This window comes from Periplaneta americana, chromosome 4, assembly GCF_040183065.1.
Source record: "Periplaneta americana isolate PAMFEO1 chromosome 4, P.americana_PAMFEO1_priV1, whole genome shotgun sequence".
Classification (NCBI taxonomy): Eukaryota; Metazoa; Arthropoda; class Insecta; order Blattodea; family Blattidae; genus Periplaneta; species Periplaneta americana.
In genome coordinates, this window is record NC_091120.1 from 59898265 (window position 1) to 59924738 (window position 26474).

At 36.0% G+C, this 26474-nt stretch overlaps 1 protein-coding gene across 5 annotated transcripts in view; it reads left to right on the top strand.

Moving 5' to 3' along the window:
• The window catches only part of LOC138697829 (neuronal acetylcholine receptor subunit alpha-10-like), a 562189-nt gene that overhangs the window by 392052 nt on the left and 143663 nt on the right, over nt 1-26474 (top strand). For all 5 annotated transcript variants that reach the window (XR_011331620.1, XM_069823382.1, XM_069823380.1 and 2 more), the window contains one exon: nt 20274-20428. Coding sequence is in view for 4 of the 5 variants with exons in the window: in XM_069823382.1 (XP_069679483.1) it covers nt 20274-20428 (155 nt within the window). In the remaining variant the exon portion in view is untranslated. The remainder of the gene's footprint in view (nt 1-20273; nt 20429-26474) is intronic.

Genomic DNA, 26474 nt, shown 5'->3' on the forward strand with positions numbered 1-26474 from the left:
AGATACTGTATTATTTAACGTCGATAAAAGGGACGATGATCATAAAAATAGTTAAGAGAAAGGGGATTTAAAAAGACTTGGTCACAGCCATATAAACGATTAAAACGAATGGGGAATAAGGACCTAAAAGAATTCTCACGAAAACATTACTTAATGATAGCGAACTTTTTAATTGTCTATTTGAAAATTACTCTCATTTTACAAGTATAACGAAATGCAAGTATTTAAGATTCTTTTATTTATCTGAATACACTTGGGACGGACATAAAGAGAAAACCTTCATCATAGAAATCCAGAGTCTTAGAAATAAAATATATTAAGTTTCGTGCTTCATTTTACATGATGCGGTTCTTTCCAGAACTTGACTTATCCATTAAAAAAATGAGTTTTGGCTTTCTTTGTTAGACGTGTAATAATTCTATCGTAAGCAGTTATATAACAACTTCTCTTTTTCCATAGAAATCTGTAACGAAAATTGTAGTGTTATTCTGTAATTTGCTTTATCCATCGTACTTGTCACTCTATAACTCGAATAATACAATGAACCAACGAATAAGGGACTTTTCGTCACTTGATATGACGTCACATTTTTTCCGTAGTTTCTGTCGGATATTCTCAGTCTGTCTATGTCTATGGTGCATCACAGTCATTATTGTTATTTGAAAGCTTTTTTGTGTGTTGTGAATATGTAACTGAATCAGTAACAGGTGACAGTAGAGGATGACAGAGAATATTACTCCTGCTTCTGCTACTAAAGGCAAAGGAAGACTATTCATAGAAAAGTGTAGGAAAGGAACTAGTATTTGGTTTAGTTGTATTGTACAAAAGATGTAATAAGCAAGGACTAGCTCCTTTCCTACAGTCCACCACTGAGTCTGTTGTGTTTATTTATCAGCATAACCGCGCGCGTGTTCTGTCTCAAACGATAGGTTTGGATCGCAAGTGATCTATTTACAATTTCCGGCCATTTCTGAGCATGAGAGTACATTTTCCTCTGTAACAATCTCCACTAGTCAATTGACTCGGTGTACGATACTTGCCCATCCTTCAGAGAATTCTGCACCTAACATATTGTAAAACGTTTTCTATCACAGGAAATGCTAATCATATGCGAGAAGTATTTCTTCATGAAAATCCATTACTGTTAGGAAAATCACACAACAGGGCGCTGTTCGACGTGTTACACTCGTGCAGAAGTACCGCCATTTTGCAAATGGTGCTTCTTTGTTTCGCTTATTTACAGATACAGGATTAAAATTTAGAATGAGTCTTGATGAGAGTCCACCTGTAAGTAGACAACCATGTCGCACGACTGCCCACAAGTAGCATATATACAGTGGCTTTTTTTTCTGCACTTGCGCATTGTGTTGTAAACTAAACTTATAGTAAGGGAGCTCCAAATTGTACTTCCATATCTGTACATTGATCTTATGGACATTACGACAAAATGAAGAGAAGCGACTAGAAGCATTTGAAATGTGGATATGAAAGAGGATGGAGCGTGTGAAGTGGACAGACAGAATAAGAAACCAATCTGTGTTGGAAAGAGTGGATGCAGAAAGAATGATCAGAAACTGATTAGAAAGAGGAAAAGGAATTGGCTGGGTCACTAGTCGAGAAGAAACTGCCTACTGAAGGATGCACTGGAAGGAATGGTAAACGGGAGAAGAGTTCGGGGCAGAAGAAGATAGACTATCAGATGATAGACGACATGAAGATATATGGATCATATGAGAGACAAAGAGAAAGGCATAAAATAGGAAAGACTGGAGAATGCTGAGTTTGCAGTGAAAGACCTGCCATTGGGCAGAACACTATGAATGAATGGTATTAATCATCTTGACACCTGGATATTACTACCATCAGGCGTCTCATAAAAAATGTAGATTGTTACTTCGATTTGCAACTTAATGAATCACCCTGTATAGGACCTATCACGCCTTGCTGAAACCGTTTTCGGTAATGAAATAGTAAATAGTAATAATAGTAATAATAATAATAATAATAATAATAATAATAATAATAATAATAATAATGAGTCCAATGCTGTGGAGTAACGGTTATCATGTCTGCCCATGAAATGAGCGGGTCCGGATTAAAATCCTGGTTGGGAAAAGTTACTTGGTTGAGGTTTTTTCTGAGCTTACCCTCAACTCAATAAGAGCAAGTGCTGGGTAACGTTAGGCGTTGGGCCCTAGACTCATTTAGCTGGCATTATCACCATCTTATTCAGATGCTAAGTAACCATCGCAGTTGATAAAGTGTCGTAGAATAAGCTAATTAAAGTCGCCCTCGGTAGCGTAGTTGGTATAGCGCTGGCCTTCTGTGATCGAGGTTGCGGTTTCGATCCCGGCCGAGGTCGATGGCATTTAAATGTGTTTAAATGCGACAAGCTCGTGTCAGTAGGTTTACTGGCATGTAAAAGAACTCCTGTGAGACAAAATTCCGGCACACCGGCGACGCTAATATAACCTCTGCAGTTGCGAGAGTCGTTAAATAAACCATAATTTTTAAACCAATTAAATAATAATAATAATAATAGTAATAATAATAGTAGTAGTAGTAGTAGTAGTAATAATAATAGTAATAATAATAATAATAATAATAATAATAATAATAATAGTGAATATTCAAATGGAGAAAAACGGGAGAACCTCGAAAAAACCTCAGGAACCTTGGCTTTATACATCACAAAAAGACTCTGCCATTACCGGAATTCCAACCCGGGTCCATAGTCACCATAAGCCAATACTCTGCCAATAGGGTAACTTACCAAGAAGGCCAATGCGATAAAATTATTGTAAACTACTGTAAGATAGTTCGGGAACTTCTGTAAACCCAATAATGAAGACACAAGACATGGCTCCCATAACTTTTCATTAGCAAGCAACGAGTTAGATACTATCTAACTCGTTGTTAGCAAGGCTTCCCTCCACCTACATCAGTACAGGAAACTGTACTAGCAAAGGACAAAATTTCTTGATCCAGACAATATTCGTACGGAAGGCTGTGGTTTCAATACAGATTGGTAGCTGCACCTTAACTTCAGCGTATTCCACGACCTGCCTTTCATGTGACGAGGGTATTGACAAGCTCAGAGACTAATTTACCGAAAGTCACGGACCACAGGTTAGTAATTAAACACCACCTGATTTTCCCTTCAGACGCATGACTTCTTCGCAGTTATGTCGCACAGCACGTTAAATTGTTACGCTTCACCAACTACTATTTGACATCGGAAACAATAAGAGGAGAATTGGCATCTTGCTGGTTGACGAACAAAATCGCTACAATGATGTGTTACATTCCATTGCCTAATAAAATTATACCCAAGCCGCTGTAATTTTGTCCTTGACAGTTGTAATTTGCGTAGGCGAACCTTCCCATGAAAAAAAAAATTGAATGCTGCGCATTCGCTTTCTAAACCAATCAGAACGTAGCATTTTCCATCAGCAACAGCTGCTGTTCTGTTCTTGGTTTGCTACATGCTGTAGTTACATGGTGTTGCTACCAGTGCGTAATTTGTGTATAAGGTTATGTAGTAGTGTTGCTGTGAAATATATTGTTCAGAGAATGTAACTCACGATATGAGAATTCTTTGCGGTATTAAATTGCAAAGAAAAGGACTCCTATAAGCATATTTTATTACAGTGTGTCGAATTGGAACATGTACGGAGAAAATATCTACCACCCTCGATGCTAAGTCAGAATAGGAGTTCGCTTGCATGTATTGACCTCATTGGGAATAGAGAATGGGAACAAAAGACTGGATTGTTCCTCTTGAAGACGAGAAAGATTAGAACTTCAGCTGTTGAAATTTGTGACGCGAACTGAGGAAGGGATAATAGTATCCACCCAACTGTACACTTTTATGTCTTTTAGGTTAGGATATATTATATAATGTGTTTTATTGTGCCATTTCCATTTTAATATGCGTATTCTTTTAGAGAGTAGTTGGATGTAAGCATAGGTGGGGGGGAACCTACAAAGGAGGACTTGTTTTGGGTACAAAGCACGTACGGTCAGAAGACCCGTGCATTGGATTTTAGAGAAAATTATGATAATATAAAATCTGTATGTATAATATTACTCAATAAATCAATCTATCTATTTAGTCAGACGTCAGAATTGATGGGAAGAATTCGTGAATTTTAAAAACAGGAGATTACACGATTATCATAATATAATAATATTACTTACTTACCTACTTACTTACAGCTTTTAAGGAACCCGGAGGTACATTGTCGCCCTCACATAAGTCCGCCGTCGGTTCCTATCCCGTGCAAGATTAATCCAGTCCCTACCATCATATCCCACCTCCCTCTAATCCATTTTAATATTATCCTCCCATCTATGTCTTGGCCTCCCCAAAGGTATTTTTCCCTCCGGCCTCCCAACTAACAATCTATACGCATTTATGGATTTTTCCATACGTGCTACATGCCCTGCCCATCTCAAACGTCTGGATTTAATGTTCAAAATTATGTCAGGGTCCCGTGCCGTGGCGTCGTGGTCTAAAGGCTTGTCTCCACTATTAAACATTTAACAACAACATGTTAAATGTTAAATTGTTTACCGTTAACATCCTAACATGTTGATTGAACATGTTAATGCTAATTTCATTTAACACTTTGTCCACACTGTTAAACATGTTAAATTTGACTTTCTTTGCGTAGTCCACCATAAACAGTCTATGAGATTTTAATATAGATAGTGTTTTATTTTCAAACCTTAGGCAATGGACTCAGATGATGATCTGACTTTTGTAATTGCCTCTATTGCTTGTTACAAGGTTTTGAAAAGGAAGAAAATGAGAATGTGAATGTGGCAATATCTTAGTAAAAGACACTATGTAGGATACATTCTAAACGAGCTTAAAGTTGAATACAGTATCGATTTGAATTCAAAAACTTGCTGAGAATGTCAGAACACGATTTTAATATAATGCCGCAAAAATACTTCCTGTTACATCAAAGAAACACACAATTTAAGAGCAGCCATTTCATCTCAAAAAAATTACAGCGCGATTGATTATCATAGGACCTACGACATGATAGGTGTTAAAGGGGTAGGTAATATCGTATAATTATTCTTTCCGAAGTTTTACGAACGTTAACATACATCACCAAATACGACCTTTACTGACGTCAACATAGCATTAACGTTTAGCGTACGACGAGAGTGCGAAAACCCTCTATTGTATTCTCGAGAACAATTAAATAATAATTCCAGTTCTCTAAAACAGTCGGCCTTCTTAGTTTTGCCGTGTATTCTTTTGCAGACACATCCCACAAACAAGGCCTTTCCATCAGTGCATTAATTTTATTCTAATGTATTTTCTTTCGTTCACTCCATTACTTCGAACAACTTAAAGCCAACACCAAGGACCAATGATAGTATAAAAATGATCAAGATACGCGCCACAAAATCGGAACTTATAGTTGTTGCTATGGAAACTGTACGAACTTTGCCGAACTGTACCGACGCTGCACGAGCAAATGAATTGACTTGACATTTTTCCATTTCTGCTGGAAAACACGCCAACATGTTAAAAGCGTTAAATTCAACATACTTAGTTAACATATTAAGTCAATTGAGACTTGAAATGTCCATATACATGTTAAATTCAACATGTTGTTAAATGTTTAATAGTGGAGACGCGCCTTAAGGCATCCTGCCTGGGACTTGCTTTTGAATTACTCTGTATATTAGTGTTGAAAATTTATGAAGAAGTAAGATACTAGACTGGCAAAGAGAGAACAGACAACTTTTTAAGAACGCCCAGTGAAACTGTTGCCGGGTAATTGACGATAAATGAAAGAAATGATACGGAAGGAGCAGAAAAATGCTGCTATGAAATTCTATTAGAGTGGCGGACTGTATGAAGTGCAAGATAAGAGAGGAGTGAGAGGGTAAAAATGGAAAGTGGCAATTGAGTCCGAGCTAATCAGACGGCGCACATCGTCAATCACGCCTGCAGCAGGTAGCGATGTGCGATAAATCAGCCTTGCACATCCCTTTATATTCCCCAGCTGACAAACTGTGCGGACGTATGTTGGTTATTGATCTCAAACAACTGCCTAACGAGGAGCAATCAGGTCGCCTACAATATCGGCCGTCCTCGGGTTGTAGAAGATTTCAATCTGACGCCAAGGTCCGCAAAGTCATTTCATTATAGACAGCTTTATTGATGGATGGTCTAGCAGGAATGCATGACGCTCTGCGAGGGATGCAGCCAATTTAGGATTAAGGGAAGTTGTGTCGCATCATTACTCCAGCTTTCCATACGGAGACCTCATTTCAAATCCCGCACAGTCGAGTGCACTTTTTAGTGTTATGGCAGGCTTTATAGAGGTTTGTTTCTTCATTGTTCATTTGACCAATGTCGTTTCTAAAATTATCTTTCAATAAAAAAAATGAAAAATCTCTATCAGCATATCCTCTTACAATATTACACTGATATCTTTAGTCGTGCTTGTCCTGTGTTCAGCCAGTTTGATGAAAACCATAAAGGGGGAGGCGAAGGTTCTTCGAGTTATAGGACTTAAAAATTGTGATTGATTGATTGAATTGATTTAGATTGGATTGATTGATTCGGATCGATTGATTGATTGATTTCGATCGATTGATTGATTGATTTCGATCGACCGATCGATTGATTGGTTGTATGATTGATTGATTGGTTGAATCGATACGCAATTATAAATAATCTTTTAACATAATATCTTCATACCTCATTAAATAAAATTAACTTATAATATAGAATGATACCATTTTACAAGATGTCCTTCAAGCAAGAACAATCGCAACAACCGTGATAGTTTTTTCTCTCAATATGGTATAGTCAGCAACATCATAAACATTATACAATTTTATTACTATATAACATTTTTTTAAGAATTCGATATATTCAAAATTTTATTTCAATTATTCATACGAGACATATCGTCGGTTTGCAAGCAAAACACATTACTGTAATTTGACTATAATTATGTGTATATTTACCGCCTTTGCTTATCATACAAAATGAATGAGTTAATTAGTCATATTTTCCTCATTAACGTTTTCGGTACGTAACTTGTACCATCTTCAGATGTTTGTATATTATTTTAATTGTAAACCAAGCCTGTGGGTGCATGTATCTGGACTGAAATGGTCAGTGTTTTCTATAACACCTTATAGAAGAAAACCATGAACTCGCAAACATTAATGACACCCTGAAAATACTAAAAATCACAAACGACCCTACAATAGAAACGGCGGAACAATTTCATATTATAAAAGAACACAACTCAGGAAAACCTCTACTAAATGAACAAATAGCCAACATAAATAACCCACTCTTCAATTTATTCAAACTACTCCCGCCCAAACAATCACACACACAGATTACACCGATACCCCCTCTACTTCCGGAAACAGATATTATAACTAACTAAAATACTGTGAACAAGTCCTTCGCTCTAGTATCAGCCTAGCATCAAGCACGAGCAGACCAATACATCCATAACTGTAAGTTACTTTTCTTACATAATAGGCACTGCAGTTAACCATACCAAAGGAATTTCCAATACAATTACAAACATCCCCAACTTTATAAATTAATTTAATCATATTGTTACAGACACGCCAGGCGATACTATAGCCACGGACCTGACAATCTTCATCCTGTTATAATATTACATAAGCCATCAATCTAATAGAAGTGTCTCAACATCACTTTTAGAAACATAGTCATGTGACGACCTTGCGTCCAACTCAACGCTAAACAAGATCACCACAAGTGCCTCATCTAACTTCCAACCAGCAGTGATCACATACTTCACATAGTCAAAGTGATGTAAAAACTAAGTGCTTTTAAATATTTTAAATCGTTTTAAACAGTTTTTTAAACAGTGTCTTACATAGTGTTTTAAACAACGACAGAAACATTGCAATTCAAGTTTGATAAAGTGTGGTACCAAATAGCATATAAGAGTTAAGGTGATCATTTGTGTAATCATGACAACACTTCACCGACACCGCACAGCATACACAAAAACACTGACCATTTCAGTCCAGATACATGCACCCACAGGCTTGGTTTACAATTAAAATAATATACAAACATCTGAAGATGGTACAAGTTACGTACCGAAAACGTTAATGAGGAAAATATGACTAATTAACTCATTCATTTTGTATGATAAGCAAAGGCGGTAAATATACACATAATTATAGTCAAATTGTGACAGCTTATCGGTATATCTTCAACATGAAATTCACATTACTGTAAATCAAAAATATTACTTCTCAGAAAAAAGGCGTTTGAAAGTACGTTCTGGGCAAAACTGAATCCTGAAAAATATTATTTTTAGTAAGTTGTTTTTAAGTGTGTTTTATATTCCAATACTAAGTTTATACACATACATTATGTACATTACATATGCCTTTTTCTCAGAAGTAATATTTTTGACTTACTGTGTTTTGCTTGTAAACCGGCGATATATTTTTCTTTATTGTTGTTTAGTCAACTATCTGAAGACAGGTCTGAACCTCACAAGTGATACCACTTATGAGGCAACTAGGCCAGGAGATTGGTTGATTGATTGATTGGTTTATTGATTGATTGATTGATTGATTGATTGATTGATTGATTGATTGATTGATTGATTGATTGATTGATTGATTGATTGATTGATTGATTGATACGCAATTGTAAATCATCTTTTAACATAATATCTTCATACCTCATTAAATAAAATTAATTTATAATAGCGAATGATACCATTTTACAAGATGTCCTTCAAGCAAGAACAATCGCAGCAACCGTGATAGTTCCTTCTCTCAATATGGTATATTCAGCAACATCAACATTATACAATTACTATATAACATTTTTTTTTAATTTTGATATATTCAAAACTTGATTTTAACTATTAATACCAGACATGTAGTCGATTTGCATCAAAACACATTAAATCAAAAATATTACTTCTCAGAAAAAAGGAGTTTGAAAGTACGTTCTGGGCAAAACTGAATCCTGAAAAATATTATTTTTAGTAAGTTGTTTTTAAGTGTATTTTATATTCCAATACTAAGTTTAGTCCTCACCTGTGGAGTAACGGTCAGCGCGTCTGGCCGCGAAACCTGGTGGCCCGGGTTCGAATACGAGTAAATGCTGGGTAACTTTCGGTGCTGGACACCGGACTCATTTCACCGGCATTATCACCCTCGTTTCATTCAGACGCTAAATAACCTAAATGTTGATACAGAGTCGTAAAATAGCCCAATATAATAATACTAAGTTTATACACATACGTTATGTACATTACAGATGTCTTTTTCTCAGAAGTAATATTTTTGACTTAGTGTGTTTTGTTTGTAAACCGACGATATATTTGTCTTTATTGTTGTTTAGTCAACTATGTGAAGACAGGTCTGAACCTCACAAGTGATACCACTTATGAGGCAACTAGGCCAGGAGATTATGGGATAAGGTATCTAGTTTCTTTCCTCCTTCATTACATACATCGCCGACTAGCTACATATTACAATAGTAAGACTTCAGATGCATACAAACAATGTTCTTCCTCTGACACATAGCCTATCGTCAATTGAGATGTACTGCCTGATAATAGATGTACATATCAGCAGAAATACTTTTCAGCAGGCTTGCCAGCTATTCAGGATTGCTGTTCCATCGTTCGCGGGTGCTCGATTACACTGACCTCTAGAGTTTGAAAGTGGAATTATACACCAATGGAGTGCATGCGCGTAGAAAAACAGATCAAGAAAATTCGCTCAGTGTACATTCTTTATAATTTCTACACCCTCAATTCAGGAGGAGGAGAAGGAGAAGAAGAAGAAGAAGAAGAAGAAGAAGAAGAAGAAGAAGAAGAAGAAGGTAGATGATAGATGAAACGAAGGGAAGATGGAGTGTGTCAGTGAAATGAAAAAGAGAATTTGGTGTAACCCTAGAAAAACCCTCTGCAGCCACTACCTAGTCGGGGATCGAACTCTAGTTGCCTGGATGTAAGATTAGCACGCTAGCGCTGAACCACAAACGCGGCCATCACTAGCATACGCAAAATTTTAACCCAAGTAACATTAAAGCTCAATTAGAGTTGATAGAATTCAAATGATGAGCAAGGTTTTGCATTACTGAATGACTATTGTAAATATATTAACGTCATTATATATTTACTTCTGTTGCAAATATTTCTCATTCATTATTGATTATGGACGACAAGTTTTGCAATTGTTGCTATATAGCATTTAAGCGAAATTTGGTGTAAAATTGTAAACAGGTTAATGTGCTGTACATTGAGCACTAATTGATAAACTTGTATCCCAAAATAAACATTACTTCGTGTTTGTGTTAAATCGCATCTGGATTCATGTAAATTCACGCCTTGGGATTCAAATATGAATATTAGAATGGACCACACATAACACATGCAAATACATTAAAGTGACAACCATATCGCTGTTTACATCATCACCAGTAGGACAAAGCCTTGAATATTACTAGCATGTAATATGCTAATTGCGAAAATGACAGCGAAGGACAACGAATATGAAGTCAGTCAATATTAATTCACATTGTAACATATTTAAATATGATTTCATTATAAGTAATGTAACCCTTATAAACATTGCTAGGTATCTATATGTAGGTTACCGAAGAGGAAACAAGTTGGGGTGCTGTGCGTCTCTTTAATAACTTTTATACTTACTTATTTACTTACTTACTTAATTACTTACTTACTTAATTACTTACTTACGTACTGCTTTTAGACAACCCGGAGACTCATTGCCGCCCTCACATAAGCTTGCCATAGGTCCCTATTCTGAGCAAGATTAATCTTATATTCCAATTTTTCCTCCAATATCTTTCGAATACAAAAAATCTTATTAATAGAATGATCCCCAATAATTTCATCTACATAAGGAGTTAATCTTCTCAAAAGAATATTGGACAAAATGATGTACGACGTCAATAAAGTGATATGCCTCGAAAGTTACTACAGTTAGTCTTTTCTCCCTTCTTAAAGATAGGTGCGATTATGGATTCTTTTCATTGTTTTGATACAATTTCTTTTTTTTTTATTTATTTATTTTAGTAAGTTATTTTACGACGCTTTATCAACAGGTTAGGTTATTTAGCGTCTGAATGAGATGAAGGTGATAATGCCGTTGAAATGAGTCCGGTATCCAGCACTGAAAGTTACCCAACATTTGTTCATATCGGGTTGAGGGAAAACCTCGGAAAAACCTCAACCAGGTAACTCGCCCCGACCGGGAATCGAACCCGGACCACTTGGTTTCGCGGTCAGACGCGCTAACCGTTACACCACAGGTGTGGACCAATTATTAGGCCATTAGACATATAGTTATAGGCTTCGTCATAGATTCATTGAAAAACATATAATACGTTTGAAAAAAACAGTAAAATTTAAATAATACAATGAAAACATGAAATAATTTGTAACTTTTAAATTAATGAAAACACTTCACCCTTAATGTATTAATTGTAACTAGTTGCATTTAAATGTATTTATTAAAAAATAATTTCATACAAATTTGTGTTGAAAATTATTGAACCCACAGTCTTCCAGCTCACAGCCTTCCTCTTTATCGATTAAATATAGGTTAATATTTTGTAAATCAAAATCTCTTAATTACCCAAAAAGCTTCTGTCATATTTTTTAACATGTTACGGCGGGTTGACTTGTCTGCTGGAGCGTGGCGGGGGAGAACGGGGCAGTAGCACTCCTGATTTATTCAGTGTTCGGATCGTTAGTTGCTGATGGCTACATGACAGTCCTAGTTCTCCGGGGAATCTAGATACGTCAGAAATATGAACGATGGCACCAAGACTGCTTGGCGCATTATTACCCTTCTGTATATTTTCTGTGTTTAATGAATTGTGTACATGTATTCTGTTTAATGGGATGGCTCTGCCGTGGACTGCAGGGCGCCTGGATTTGTAAAGATATCACTCTGAAGCGCTGCTATCCATCACAGGCTATTGACTTTGTGCGTAGCAGTTATTAATTGCTGTAATAGATCTAAAAATTGAGGTCGTGAAGATAAAGCATAGCTACGTTCTCACACCACATTTCAAACGGTTTGCGAAAATTTAGTTATTTATCATGTTGCCGAGTAAAAATTAGTTTAATGACGCTTTCAACTGCCGAAGTTATTCAGCATCAAAATTTTCCTGGGGCACTCTATCGGTGACAGGATTCTTTTACATACTGTAAATCTACACTAGCTCCTTTCTGGCGTAAATACATTACGCGGAAGTGTGATAGCGAGACAATGTTTACATCTCCTATCAAACATTATGGAACGAAGTATAGGTAATAATCAGTGGAGTCCGAATGTTTAGCTCCTTTCTAGTTCAACGTGTAGAGTTACGTTTGTTTACTGATGCGCGATACATACGATACGTACAGTCAACTCACAAAAACACTCGTGTGGTAGGATCTCTTAAGCGCCAGGCAACGCGATCAGTCTCATATAATTTGTCTATTTATTTTGCACTAATCCGGTATTTAATGTGCATCATTCCTGATTAAATTTGTTAAATTTCCTTACAGATAGTTTTTAATGGTAATTTTATGACCCTTTATCAACTGCTTATGTTATCTAGCATCTGAATGAGGTGAAGGTGATAATGCCAGCGAAATGAGTCCAGGATCCAGCGGCGAAAGTTACCCAGCATTTGCTCTTAATGGGTTGAGGGAAAGCCCCGGAAAAACCTCAACCAGGTAAATTGTCCCAACCAGGATTTGAACCCGGGCCCGCTCGGTCACGGTCAGGCATGCTAACCGTATTCCACAGCGATGGACTCGCAGATAGTGAATATAGAAAAAAAATTAGTCCAATTGAAATCGATCTCCAGAAAGAAAGAAAGACGACATGCCAAACTCTCTAATATATTATATCAGAAACGTAATAATAATAATAATAATAATAATAATAATAATAATAATAATAATAATAATAATAATAATAATATGTAATGTGTTACCGCAAAAGCCTCGAAAACAATTGCTTTCGTAGCTTCGCAATAGTTTCTCTTTATATTTTATAACTGGTGTACACCTGGAAACAGGTTTCGTTTAGTACAAAAAAATATCGTCAAACTAGCAATTTATTATTTCTTTGTCTGTTGGAGCTCATGTGCTCGACAATGTTAAACGTTATATTCAATTTCTCTTCTGTATGTGTATTAAGTTTGTGTAACTGTTGAGTAAATACATAGCTATCTAGCCATCTACCATAACATACCGTGTCATGTACTTATATCGTACAATACCGTACTACAAATACTGTATAATACCCAAAACTAAACCTATGGATCAAATATATTCCGTCCATGGCCTCCTCCATCATGGTGAATTACTATTGTCAGATAGTTCAAAACATACTCCATAATAAACATCGATGTAGTTAAATTGTGACTTCTAAATGGCCAAACTCGTCATCAATAACAAGTTTTAGATCTTAGGCCTTTTGTGTTGTTATAACTTAATGGTTGACGTACAAATCTTCTCTTCTTTATTTTCTTTCTCGTATAAGAACGTTTCCAATGTAAAAAAGATATTGATAATTTGTCTGCAAATACGCTTTATTGATTGAAGAAAGCATGCACATTCATGTCACGTAATGTACTTAAGTTCACACATTACTGCAACAAGCACAAACTCCAGGGGTGGAAAGGAAGTTCGTAGAATCTACCCACGATCATACGCCTAAACTAGAACTAGAGTAAACACTTTATATTTCATATGCTTGCCTGTTGACTTATGTCTGTGACAGCGTCCATTATATTGATATTACATATCTCAATTTATTTCCAATATTTTTTTAAAAGAGCTTATCGGGTCCACACATCATGTTTATCATTTTATTTCCGTCAAGTAACTTAAACGTTATTATTGAACTATGAAATGCACGTTAAAAATATCACGAATTAATAATATAATAATAATAATAATGATAATGATAATAATAATAATAATAATAATAATAATAATATAAAAATACACATATTGAAATAGAGTGGATCCCGTAAAAGCATTGCTCGTGTTCGGGAATCATTTCAATAGATGCAAACATTTACAAAGATTACAAACATCAAAGAATATTTGTTAAAAAAAATGTATCTAATATTAACTAAGTTATTATTGCATAACTTTCATCTCGTATAATATCTAACATTCATTCATTCATTTAGTGTTCTGGCCAAGGGCAGGTCTTTCACTGCAAACCCAACTTTCTCCAATCTTTCCTATTTTCTGCCTTCTTCTTTGTTTATCTAACATAACGCTTGTTTCTTCTGTAGTATAATGCTTACTTACTTACTTATTTATTTACTTACTTACTTACTTACTTACTTACTTACTTACTTACTTACTTACTTACTTACTTACTTACTTACTTACTTACTTACTTACTTACTTACTTACTGGCTTTTAAGGAACCCGGAGGTTCATTACCGCCCTCACATAAGCCTGCAATTCCCTATCCTGAGCAAGATTAATCCAGTCTCTATCATCATATCCCACCTCCCTCAAATCCATTTTAATATTATCTTCCCATCTACGTCTCTGCCTCCCCAAAGGTCTTTTTCCCTCCGGCCTTCCAACTAACACTCTATATGGTAATATAATGCTTAGTTGTTTTAATTTTTAGTGGGTTATTTAATAACGTTGTGTCAACATCTCAGGTTATTTAGCGTCTGAATGAAGTGAGGATTATAATGTCGGTGAAATGAGTCCGGGGTCCAGCACCGATAGTTACTCAGCACTTGCTCATATTGGGTTGAGGGAAACCCCTGGAATGAACCTCAACTAGGAAGCCTGCCCCGACTGGGATTCGAACCCGGGCCACTTGGTTTCGCGGCCCGGATTCGAACCCGGGCCACTAGGTTTGGCAGCCAGACGCGCTAGCCGTTACTACACATGTGTGAACTGCTTAGTTATTGTTGTTAAAAATTAAGAAGGACGATTCTCCTGTAAATTTGTAAGTAAATAAATAAATTAAATAATTAAAATTAATATTCATGGTGTGTTGAAGACTTTAACATCTCTTCTTCAAGTTCAGACCGGCGAGAGCCACGTTGGTTTCTATCTACAATTAATTTTATATCTTAGAACGGGAGGACCACCAACTTGTCAATGTCCATCTGAAGACTACACTAGCTTAGTCTTAAACATGAACCAAGTAAAAATATGTTATCTGATCATGTTTCAGGCTTTTGATAATGTTGGTTTTAGAAAATAATTACTCACAAGAATAAATTGAGACTTCCTCCTCAGTTTGGTTCTCAACATGCTGGCTTCCAGATCTGGACGTCCCGGGTTCGATGCCCGGATTCAGCTCTCGGAGAATTTTCCTTGAAGAGAAGTTCCCTGAGTGTCTAGAGTCTGGAGGCCTTAACTCTTCCAATAAAAATTAATCAACTAAATAAATGAATAAATAATTTAAATTGTAGGAAAAGTCATAGTAGTATCATTCTTTATGACTAGTACTATGCATTATGAACAGTCTGCGAGATCAAGTTTTGAATCTTGAATAGAACTTCAACTACATCACAAACAAGGCGCAAGTGTTCCCTAATAGTACCTGTGTCGCGCGTGATACATGACGTCACGTCAATATAGTCTATGAACAACTAACCTTATCTTCTTACGCTCTGGACCAAAATACGGTCCCTACATATGACAATATAAGGCGCACAATACGCTAAAGCAAGAACGGGTCCTCTCTCCAAAAGCCAAGTGAAGCCAATAATGTCACGCCACTGAAGTACATTACGAGGACCTAATATTGATGTCTTCTCTTACTTCTCTGTGAAGACTTGGTGGATGGGATTGAAGGGCAAGTTATGACATATCGCTTCGAAGAGCGATCGGCTCTCGTTCCTGGTCATAAACGATCTAGTCTGATCAAATTACTTTTTTTTATATAGGCTATGCAAATATCGACAAAGTCACAGAAATGTACATTTTATGTGTACTTTTATTAAACCCTTGTGGCTGTTTGTTAATGCTACGTTTGATATTAAATTGAGCTTGTATACAGTGAAATAGTTTGTCGGTAATTTTCAGCCGATTATATTAATTTTATTTACAATTCTTCAAAATTATTCATAAATGGAATTCGTAATCCAATACAAACTAAGGCAAAATATATTCATGTGCTATTTCACTATAATATTGTCACGGTAACCGGCATAACTCACACAGCAGGCGGTTTCTTAGTGATCTGGAACTGTAATCGTGCGTGGGTTCGATTCCCGATTGGCTGATTACTTGGTTGGGTTTGCTCCAAAGTTTTTTGTCACTGTAAAGTGAATTCATGGGATTCCAAGCAGGGTTGAGCGAGTAAATTACCTGTACGTATTTTACATGTAATTTACATGTAAAATACGTGATGTAGAAAACTTTTATGCACGTAGTAATAAACTAAGATTTATTGATTTTGACAATCTAAGCATCAATTACTTCATTCCTTTTAAGTTCTGATAAGAAAAATATCTGTTGCAGTAGAAAGAAAAATGATTTTTTTTTGTAATTTTATACTGTATTTTTTACATAGATTATAACATCTGTTCATACTTACTTTCATTCACTCTAATACTTAGAAAAATAGCTATGTTTTGCTTACTTTCAGTTTGTTTGCTTGAAAAACCCCATAACATCCTAACTAATTAATTGTTTTTGGGGACTTTATATATATTATAAAATATAACTAATAATGAATACACCTCACATTTGGCAACTGATATATCACTTGGTTAAATACATTTTGACAATAAAAATAAAAATAATTAAATTAAATAGTTTTTATTGATTTCCCGAAATTTTTCTTCTTGTCACTTGTGGGGGTTTAAAGCAATAAAGACCTTTTTAAGTATAAAAGTTTAAGATAAATATTATGATTTGAACATAATAACTCATTAAATGTAATAATTTTCCAAATTTTATGTAGCAAATGACTAATCATCAAAGAGTTGGGAGCATGGCTGAATAGACTTTTTGTATGTCAGAACATTAATAAACTTATTTTATAATCTTCGCTTCCACTGGCATTACTAACTTTGTTGGTCATAGGCCATGTGTACAATTCTGTGTAGAAACCTTTGACTTCATCTGGTATGAATTGCAAAAATCTTCTTAAAGTCTCCATTTTTAACATTAATTGGTAGCCTCGAGTTATATGCTAGGTTTGTTGGCAGTTCAGACGATAAATTTTCATCACAAACTGAACAAATGCAGACTAAAAATAAAAGTTCTTGGAGGTTTTTTTACGTATTTTACATTTATTACGGTAATTACGCATTATTTACACTATTTTACTGTAATGTAAATAACCTTTTTGCACTTAAAGTCCCAACCGTTATTTCAAGCGAATTTACGGCTTCAAATTGCCAAATATCATCTCGCTATCACTAATTTCATCCATGCTAAATAACCTAGTAGCTGATAAAGAATCGTTAAATAAAAGACTAAAACTATATCTTGGTTAGTTCACGAATTAATATTTTAATTGGGCGACCGTGAACAATGGATACATATCAATTAGACATATGCACGTTAGCTGTCTCCAATCTTGTTGTTGTGATTATATGTATAGCTTGGCTGGTCATAACATTGTGCGCAGTAAACCAAGCAAGTCCATTTGGTACTGACGAGGAAAAAAGAGGTGTATGGGTCAGTCGCTGTGTAGCTTCCGTAGAGTTCAGTTCTTTTCCTCGTAGAAGTGCATAGTATACTATTGCAAGAATGTTAAGACTATAATGGAATCAATAAAGACATTGTAGTTTATTTTATTGTGAACGAAAGATTAAAAAAGAGAAGACTTCATTGTGTTGAGTACGAGTGTTTGGATAGCAATGAGTGGAAAAACTGTAATCATCCATGGAGTGCAGGTACGTGACCAATGTTTTTCAAGACAGCTATAACTTTAGTTAGCATGGATGCAGTTCTCCTCCTTCTCCCTTCTTCCCCATTGAATATGCTGGGGAAACTGACTCACTTCACATCACCACTACTCAAATGTTCGCGCATAACACCTGCCAGGCTGTCCAAACACAACAGTCAATGTGACATCCTCTCCTCTCCTCGGGAACATTCTTGCTTCGGTCAGAGAAGAGCTCATATTTGCACTACTGTATATTCCGTTATTGTCCATTTTTGTTATGTAGATCAATCAGGACATTTTAGAAGTGTCGTCTATTTTTGTTTCTCGATTCTGCATCAATGTTAATGTCGAGTTAAATGTATATACTTTGGTCTACCTCAAGAGTTCAAAATAGTTTCATTTCTTGGACTTGATTGTCTTGGTTAGCAACCATTCTGTGTATAATAGACAGTAAAAATACGTTAGGTTCCCCAGGAAACAGGTTTCGCCGTTGGCCTCTTATAGGTCGAATGCGACTGCCGAGGAAATAGTATGTACATTTTCCCTGGATCGAAGGTGGAAAGAATTTGAGTTTCATAGTACTGACAGACAACAAATACTCAAGATACGAAGATTAGAGCATTAATTTAAGGCTCACTTCCATTCAGTTGGAGATTAGTGAGGAGTAGAGGCACAAAGACAGTGTCCTTCACAAAACCCCAAGAAGAAAAAGTCACAGGGGTTTAAAATCCGGAGATAGGGGTAGCCACTGAATTAACGCGTCATTTTTTGTTATGTGCGTCCTGTCCACTTTTGTGACAAATTTTGATTGAGATACCATCCCACGTCTTTGTGGTAGTGATCGGAGAGCCGTCTTGTTAAAATCTGGAATTTCTTACAGATATCATTTTTTATATTGTTGAAAACTGGTGCTGCCTTTTGGAATTCTGCCCGAAATCGTCTCTGCATAGACGTAACCAAACAGCGGATTTTTGTCACTACACAGGGACAAGACGTCACGTCTCTTGGCGTATGTACGGACCGTGGCAATGAGTTCAGTGACCTCTCTGCAACTGACGTACATCTAGCGTCGGGACCGGAAATCCGCTGACTGGTCAAAATAGACAAGATTCTTGCGTAGAAATTCCAAAACACAAAATGACTGGTCAAGTTTACTGAATGCCATATTTGCTATTATTGTCTCGTATGGTAAACCACGGCAATTATGAGATCGGGATTCTCCTTTAAAGAAACTTGGGGAGATTCTATCTCAATCGACGTAAGAATTACCGTTATCTGTTGCGTAGTTTATTTTTTGTGTATGTTTAAAAGTTTCACGGACTTACGAAAAACCTTGTAGAGTAGCCTAGTGAAAGTAAAGTTCTTAATAATTGGCTAACTCCTGTTACAAACAATATAGTACTAAAATTAGTCATCATTATACATTCTGCAAACCCAGAACAAACAGGAGTATAGATATTGTAATAAAATAAGACTTCAGGGGTTAGGTACAGCTTACAGCAGTAAAATTTTGGGAATATTGAACATTTTTTTCCTCCGTCATTGTATCTTGTACAATAATGAAAATTAGTATGTGTAAAACAATGTCCTTCTGCTATATGAAAAAAATATTTTTAAGATTAAAAAAAATTTACACTTTTTTTTTTTTCAAAATTCAATTCACTGTGCAGTGATGAAGCTTTTCCCACATAACTAAAAAACTATCCAACATTCTGTGATGAAAGTTTTTGTGTATATTTATGCATGTCATATCTACAATACAGTATGATGCAAGATCACTTCTCTACCTTTGATAGATTGTCTGATAAAAAATAAATTCATTTAAAAATGGTCAAATATCAGTATTTTCTTCTAACACAAAATAACAAAAATATATTTATTAAGGAATGTAGTTGAAAGAGCATGATATTGTAAACATGAGTTTCAGCAATAAAATAAAAGAGAGAGAACAGGAAAAAGTTAACAAGTTTATGGTTATGAGGAAAACGTTTCATCGCTGCATAGTGAACTGCCACCATTGTGAATTTTGAAGAAATATATATAAATATTTTTTAATCGTAAAACTATTTTTTTGTCATATAGCAGAAGGACAGTGTCTTACACATACCAATTTTCATTATTGTACAAGATACAGTAATGGAGGAAAAAATGTTGAATATTAAAAAAAACATCACTTCTGGAAGCTATACCTACTCCCTTGAGTAAGGGAGAGCCCAGAAAGTATGAGAATTTAGCCAATTCTAACATCATCGTGTTGTGGATGATCGCATTTAATGACATGGCTCCTAATTTTATGACAATACAATGCTTATTTTTTAAGTCTGCATTTTGACTGCATTTTGTGTCTACAGGACGAGAAGAACCAGATCCTGACAACGAACTGCTGGCTCACGCAGATATGGACGGACCACCACCTCAAGTGGAATTCATCTGACTTCGCGGGGATCAAAGTGATCAGGGTGCCATACCAGCGAGTCTGGAGGCCGGACACCATCCTCTACAACAAGTGAGTGCCAACCATCGCATAATAGTTCCTTAAATGTTTGGCTAGTCATAGTTATTACATGAACCAATCATTGGTATGCGACATAGACTACGTCCCCTGCAAAACTCTTCCCCTCCGCGCGTGTTCAGTAGGGTCCGTGCCAAACATGGAATGCTCAGTAAATCAAGATATCATCTCTGCAACTGGTGGCGGAAGGGAGGAAGAACCTTCCCCTCTTCACGTGTTTGCCTCGTGTAATACTTTGAGTAGTAAGTTGTTTTTACACTTGGCCATTGCCCACCTAAGAGGATCGGATTTCGATCTCTGACACATCTTGTGACACTTGAAGCAGCTAAAGCCATGTTAACTAGTACGTGCTTTAATTTTAGTTTTAGATTTTTACGGTAGCAAGATTGTGAAGAATATTTTGGAATTACCAATTTGTCACGATATTTTATTGTCTCTGACGTTTCGGAACAAATCTCGGGTTCAATCATATTATCAAATTATCTAAATCCTTAAAGCATCGCCTGTTTTGTTAGATCAGTCATGTCTGGCTAGCCCAAAAAATCAGAATTGTTTGAAACACAACAAAGTGAACGACTCTTAAATATAAACTCTGGTGACGGAACCTGCAAGTATAGTTCCAAACTTCAGAAACAGCAAATGACAGGATACCTTGACAGCTCCAAGTTATGCTTCATTATTTAAATATTTCAGCAATTTCCGTTCGGCCGTTGTCGTTTTATCGTCTCTGAATAGTTTTTTTATTTGAGAAGAAACTCTAAAATGCTCACTGATTCGTTTATTAGTTCAAGAGATTGATCACATATAAAAATCTGTGACAGATAATACTTGACGATATTGGGAGGCAAACTGGACGTGTGCACTTGGAGCAATGATATATTTGTAATACAACCAAATGCCTTCTCATGGAACTCTTTATGGTCGTTGGAGTGATGATTATGATTATGAAGAAAATAAGTGAAATTATGCAGCATAAATGGGAGTATCTCGAGAAAATCAATCCCGATATATCTCCTGGCGTTTTGGTGAAGTGGATACTTACATCAAATAAATAAATGTCAATTTTCTGTCAAAAACTGCCAAAATCTTAGTTCTTTATACAAATAACTCCTACTGTCCTGTAAATACGAGGGCTATTCATAAAGTAACTTCCGTTTATTTTTTACAAACTTGTGAATGACGTTACAAAATTGGGTTACAATACCTTTGCGTTTATTTTTCCACATAGTTTCCAGTCACATTGAGACATTTGTGGAAGCGTTTGACGAGCTTTGAAACTCCGCAATCGTAGAATTCGGCCGTCTGCGACTGAAGCCAACCTACGACGCTGGTTTTCAACTCTTCGTCATCGTCAAAGCGCTTCGAGCCAAGCCACGTCTTCATGTGCATGAAGAGATGGTAATCGCTATGCGTATAATCTGGGCTATAGGGAGGGTGATCCAATATTTCCCAGTTGAACTCTTGCAGTTTGGTCGCAGTACGACGCGCTGTATGCGGCCGGGCGTTGTCACGCAGGAAAATCACCCCAGAGCTCAACATGCCACGACGTTTGTTTTGAATGGCCCTTTTCAAGTTTGTTATTGTGTTACAGTAACGCTGAGCGTTAATTGTGGTTTTCCTTTCCAAGAACTTCACTAGCAAAATTCCTTTTCTGTCGCAGAAAACAGTTGCCATGAGTTTCCTCGTGGAAAGTGTTTGACGACACTTTTTGGGTTTTTTCAGGGGGTGAGTATGGCGCCACTGCATTGATTGAAGCTTTGTTTCTGCATTCACATACCGCACCCAAGTCTCATCTCCTGTCACAATCTGATCGAGAAAAGCATCACTTTCTCTTTCGAAACGCTCAAGAAAGGACAGTGCTGCTTCCATTCGCTGAGCCTTTTGTTCCTCAGAAAGGAGTTTAGGTACCCATCTGGCAGAAAGTTTCCGGTAGCCCAAATCTTCGGTAATCGCTTTGTACAGAAGAGTGCGACTAATCTGTGGAAAATCCTCACTTAGCTCCGACATGATGAACCTGCAGTTTGCTCTAACCCTTTCGTCAACCAAACGAATCAGATCTGCATTCACGATACTCGGTCAACCACTTCTCTCTGCATCATGGACATTGGTTCGCCCATTTTTGAACATACAGCACCATTGTCTTACACCACCTTCACTCATTATGTCTGACCCATAAACTTCACAAAATTGGCTATGGATTTCACTAGCGTTACAGTTTTTAGTTAATGTTAGTGTAGGGTTGTGCTGGTGAAGATTTGAAAACTCTGTGTCAGTACCACTGAGAAAATTATACGAAAGTAATAACACTATTCCTAAAACAAACATATCTTATCTGACGGTCTGAATGAATCCCGAACGTCTTAGTTGTCAAGTCAAAGAAACAAAGAGAGCGAGGAAGAGAAGGGGCTTGAAACCGACTACACAAAACAAGAGTGGAAGAGCTGCTTCTACGTCAGCTCTGTTTCGATTTTACTCGCTTTATCACTTTCTGTCTCTCTTTCTCTTGTATATCTTAATCAATTCCTTGTAAGATGGCCATTGTAATTGCTTTTCAAAACTAATACAAAGTCGTACCGATGAGTTTAAATGAACCATTAGTTTAAACAAATGTGATTAAATTTTAATATGAGTTGAAAGTTTTCAGTCGCTTGTTAAACAGCGCTTTGTCACTTACGAGTGAACTTGTCTAACGTCGATGGTATTGGCTAAAGCGGCATGGTATTTTATGGAGAGATTAGACTGACGACATTTATCTTATAATTTGGAAATACCTCGGAACAAAGCCAACCTGACAACCAGCCCCAAGAAGATTCGAACCCACGCACTCGGGCCAGAGATGCACTGATTTCATACTTTAAAAATAAAATTTACTTCAATAAATGACGAGGTTTGAAATAATTTAAAAAAATACCTGTTCTATAAAAGTCTTGTAGAACTAGTTTATACGTAATAATTAACCTACAATATACAGAGTTTTTCAGAAACGCCGTCGAATAGGTAACTCAAATCACGCCATCAAGTTTGGTTAATATGCTCTTTTTAACGAATTCTAATACTAAAATAAAAATAAACCTCAGTTTAATAAAACTTTCATCTCCCCTGATTCTCTTTTAAAATGCATCCAATTTGATACGTGAGCCATGCGAGTGCCTTGCAGTAACTTGAAGAAATGGATGGCGTTTCTGGGATATGCTGTATAGGACAAATTATTTCCTTTAACAAAGAACTCTGAAAGAAATCTCTGTGGAATATGTATGCATTGGAGGGGGAAAGGAACTGGCCATCCTACCCCATTATCTCCTGGCCTAGTTGCCTCATGAGTGATGCCTTATTGGTGTTACTCATGAGGTTCAAACCTGTCTCCGGACAGTTGACTATAGTAAAGACAGAAGAAATAGGCGGGTTTTTGGTCTTGTGCGGAAACCACTCCACACTTTCTATAGCGGTTTATGACCTGAACAAAGAGACCTTCCTGTCGCTGTGTTCGAATTCTAGTTTTTGACAAGTGCTCGCCTGTGTTATACTACTGTGTTATAGCTTGTTCGAAAAAATATATTATAATAGCATAATAAACAGTATTTTTAAATACTAATGACTCATAATAAACAGTATTTTTAAATACTAATCATCCAAGTCATCGCTATCATGTTTCAGTCCAGCCCTGATATCAGAATTCATACTAAAGCCGTTATTTATCAAGTTTGTTGTTTCTTGAAAGAACTTAAAGTTTGTGACGACATTAAAAGTGTCCTATCATCAACGCAGACAGCCACTGCCAAGGCGTGTAGTGTTTCTCTACATCGGTTAAGAGAACCTGTCCAGAACGATTTTTTTAATCATACTTATTGTGTTATTTCTTTTGTTAAGCTAAGTGTGCTTCTTAATACATAAGTGTGTTTTTATTACGAAACTCGTTCATGCTACAATAACGTGTACATTTTTTGCACACAGTAAAAATATATTAATTTTTTGCACTTTAATTTTTAATTTCCTCATGATTCATAAAGTTAGTTACTGTATAAATGTTACTTAGTATTTACTATTTCAATACAATATTCCGAAAACATAACAAAATACTAATTGTGTGTAATGCAAAATATTTTATTTCTCGCATTAGGTTTACATTCCATGATAATAATTATTACATTTATGAAATGGCTAACTTGCGAAATATTATAAATGATAATATCATGTAAAGTCTGATTAGTGTAATATGTTACTATTCAGCGATGTATGCAATGGAGAAGAAAGAGAACTGGCCACCATAACCCATTATCTCCTGGCTTAGCTACCTCATTAGTGATGCCTTATTGTTGTCAGTTATGAGTTTGAGGCCTGTGTTCGGACAGTCGACTAAACAAAACAACAATATTCAGTAAATCAGGTATTTGTAATTACTAGAAATCACGTTATTATTTTATGTATTCTTTTAAGTTTTCTCACAGTGCAAAACGTGTGAATGGAGGAATAAGTTGTTTGGGACAGGACCATACACCAAGCAGGTTCTGAGGGGTATAGGAGTAGGGGTAGTGAATGAGGGGCTCGCCATACCCGCCTATTTCTTCTGCCCCTAGTATAAACAACAACAGCAATTAACGAAAAAGTATTTTCAGGTTGTGAAGTAGTGATTTTTTTGGGGGTTGGAAAATCATGATTGAAAAGATTTGAACTTCGGTTGACAGAGATAAGTCATTTTCTGAAAAGATTCAAATACATTTAATATAATACATTTAGAGCACTTTTGTTTAGATTACTGTCGTTTTTTGCCATAATTTCACTAATTTCTTAACACTGACATTCGAGTGTCAGATTTTGCCAACCAGTACTGCAACGTATCTTTCGCTAGAACGTATCTACTATTATATAAACTTTAGATACGACCATAGAATTGCACTGAAGATAGACTAAGAGAGAGATTACGATTTCTGACTATTTGTAGTAATATATCCTCAAATGACATACTTAAGTTACCTCTAGCTTCGCATGTATGGTCGTAGAATATTCTTTCTTATTACAGGATTGAGATCTCCAGCTATTCTAGATTTCGTATATTTTGTTTGCTAGAAGTAAATCAATTATGTAAATTTTAAATAACATTATTTTCAAGTAATAGTTCGGTCCGTGACTTTCAAAACTACATTAGCATTTGGATTGCTGTTTACTTTCTTCTAACGTAATGGAATTTGCGAAAGGAAATTCCTTAACATTGTTGTAAGAACTTGGAGTTATTTTCTGAAAACATTCAAATACGTTTAATTTAATAACGACTATGTAATTACGATCAATTGCTTATCTGAAACCGTAATAAGTTTCAGGAACGTTATAATTATAAATATAAGTATCAGAGCTTAACTTTATCAAACTCGTGTTGTGAATACTGAGTCTAATGTATCTCATATATAACAATAATACTCATTATTGTCGAACCTGGTAGTCTTGCGGTCATCAAGCTAGGCGTTAAATTCAAGGTTCATGGTTCAAATCCGGCCAGGGGCAATAAAATCCTCTGAGGGAAGTGAAGTTGTGCGTCATATGTGGTATATTTATGTCACGCAATAAAAAAACTTGGTTCATAGAGGACGTCAGACAAAATTTACCGTCTCATATGAGAGACCCAAGTTTTTAGTGGGATTTTTATTCCCTCCATCCCTATCCATAGAATGTATAGCACCTTTTCTGAAACGAAGTGGTATTTCTGATATAATTAATGTATTCTAAAGCTCAACGATGCCAGTAGCCTATTGTTGTTAGTGAATTTAGTCGTATTAAGTCTAATTGCCTGACCGCAAGTAGAAGCCTGTCGTTTAAATTTCCCCATGTGACGGGGATATATGTAATATATGTCTTATTTTAAAAATGAAAATGCCTGAAAGGAAGGCCAAGGTTGGAGGGTGAGGGACAAATTACCTTCATACATGGGATAAATAATTCGGAATCAGAATTTTTCTTGAAAACTGTAACCTTTGCGTCTATTTTTAACTTTCTTTTGTACATTATTATCATGCATTTCCTTTTATCCTCTGGTTGAGTGGAAGAGAAG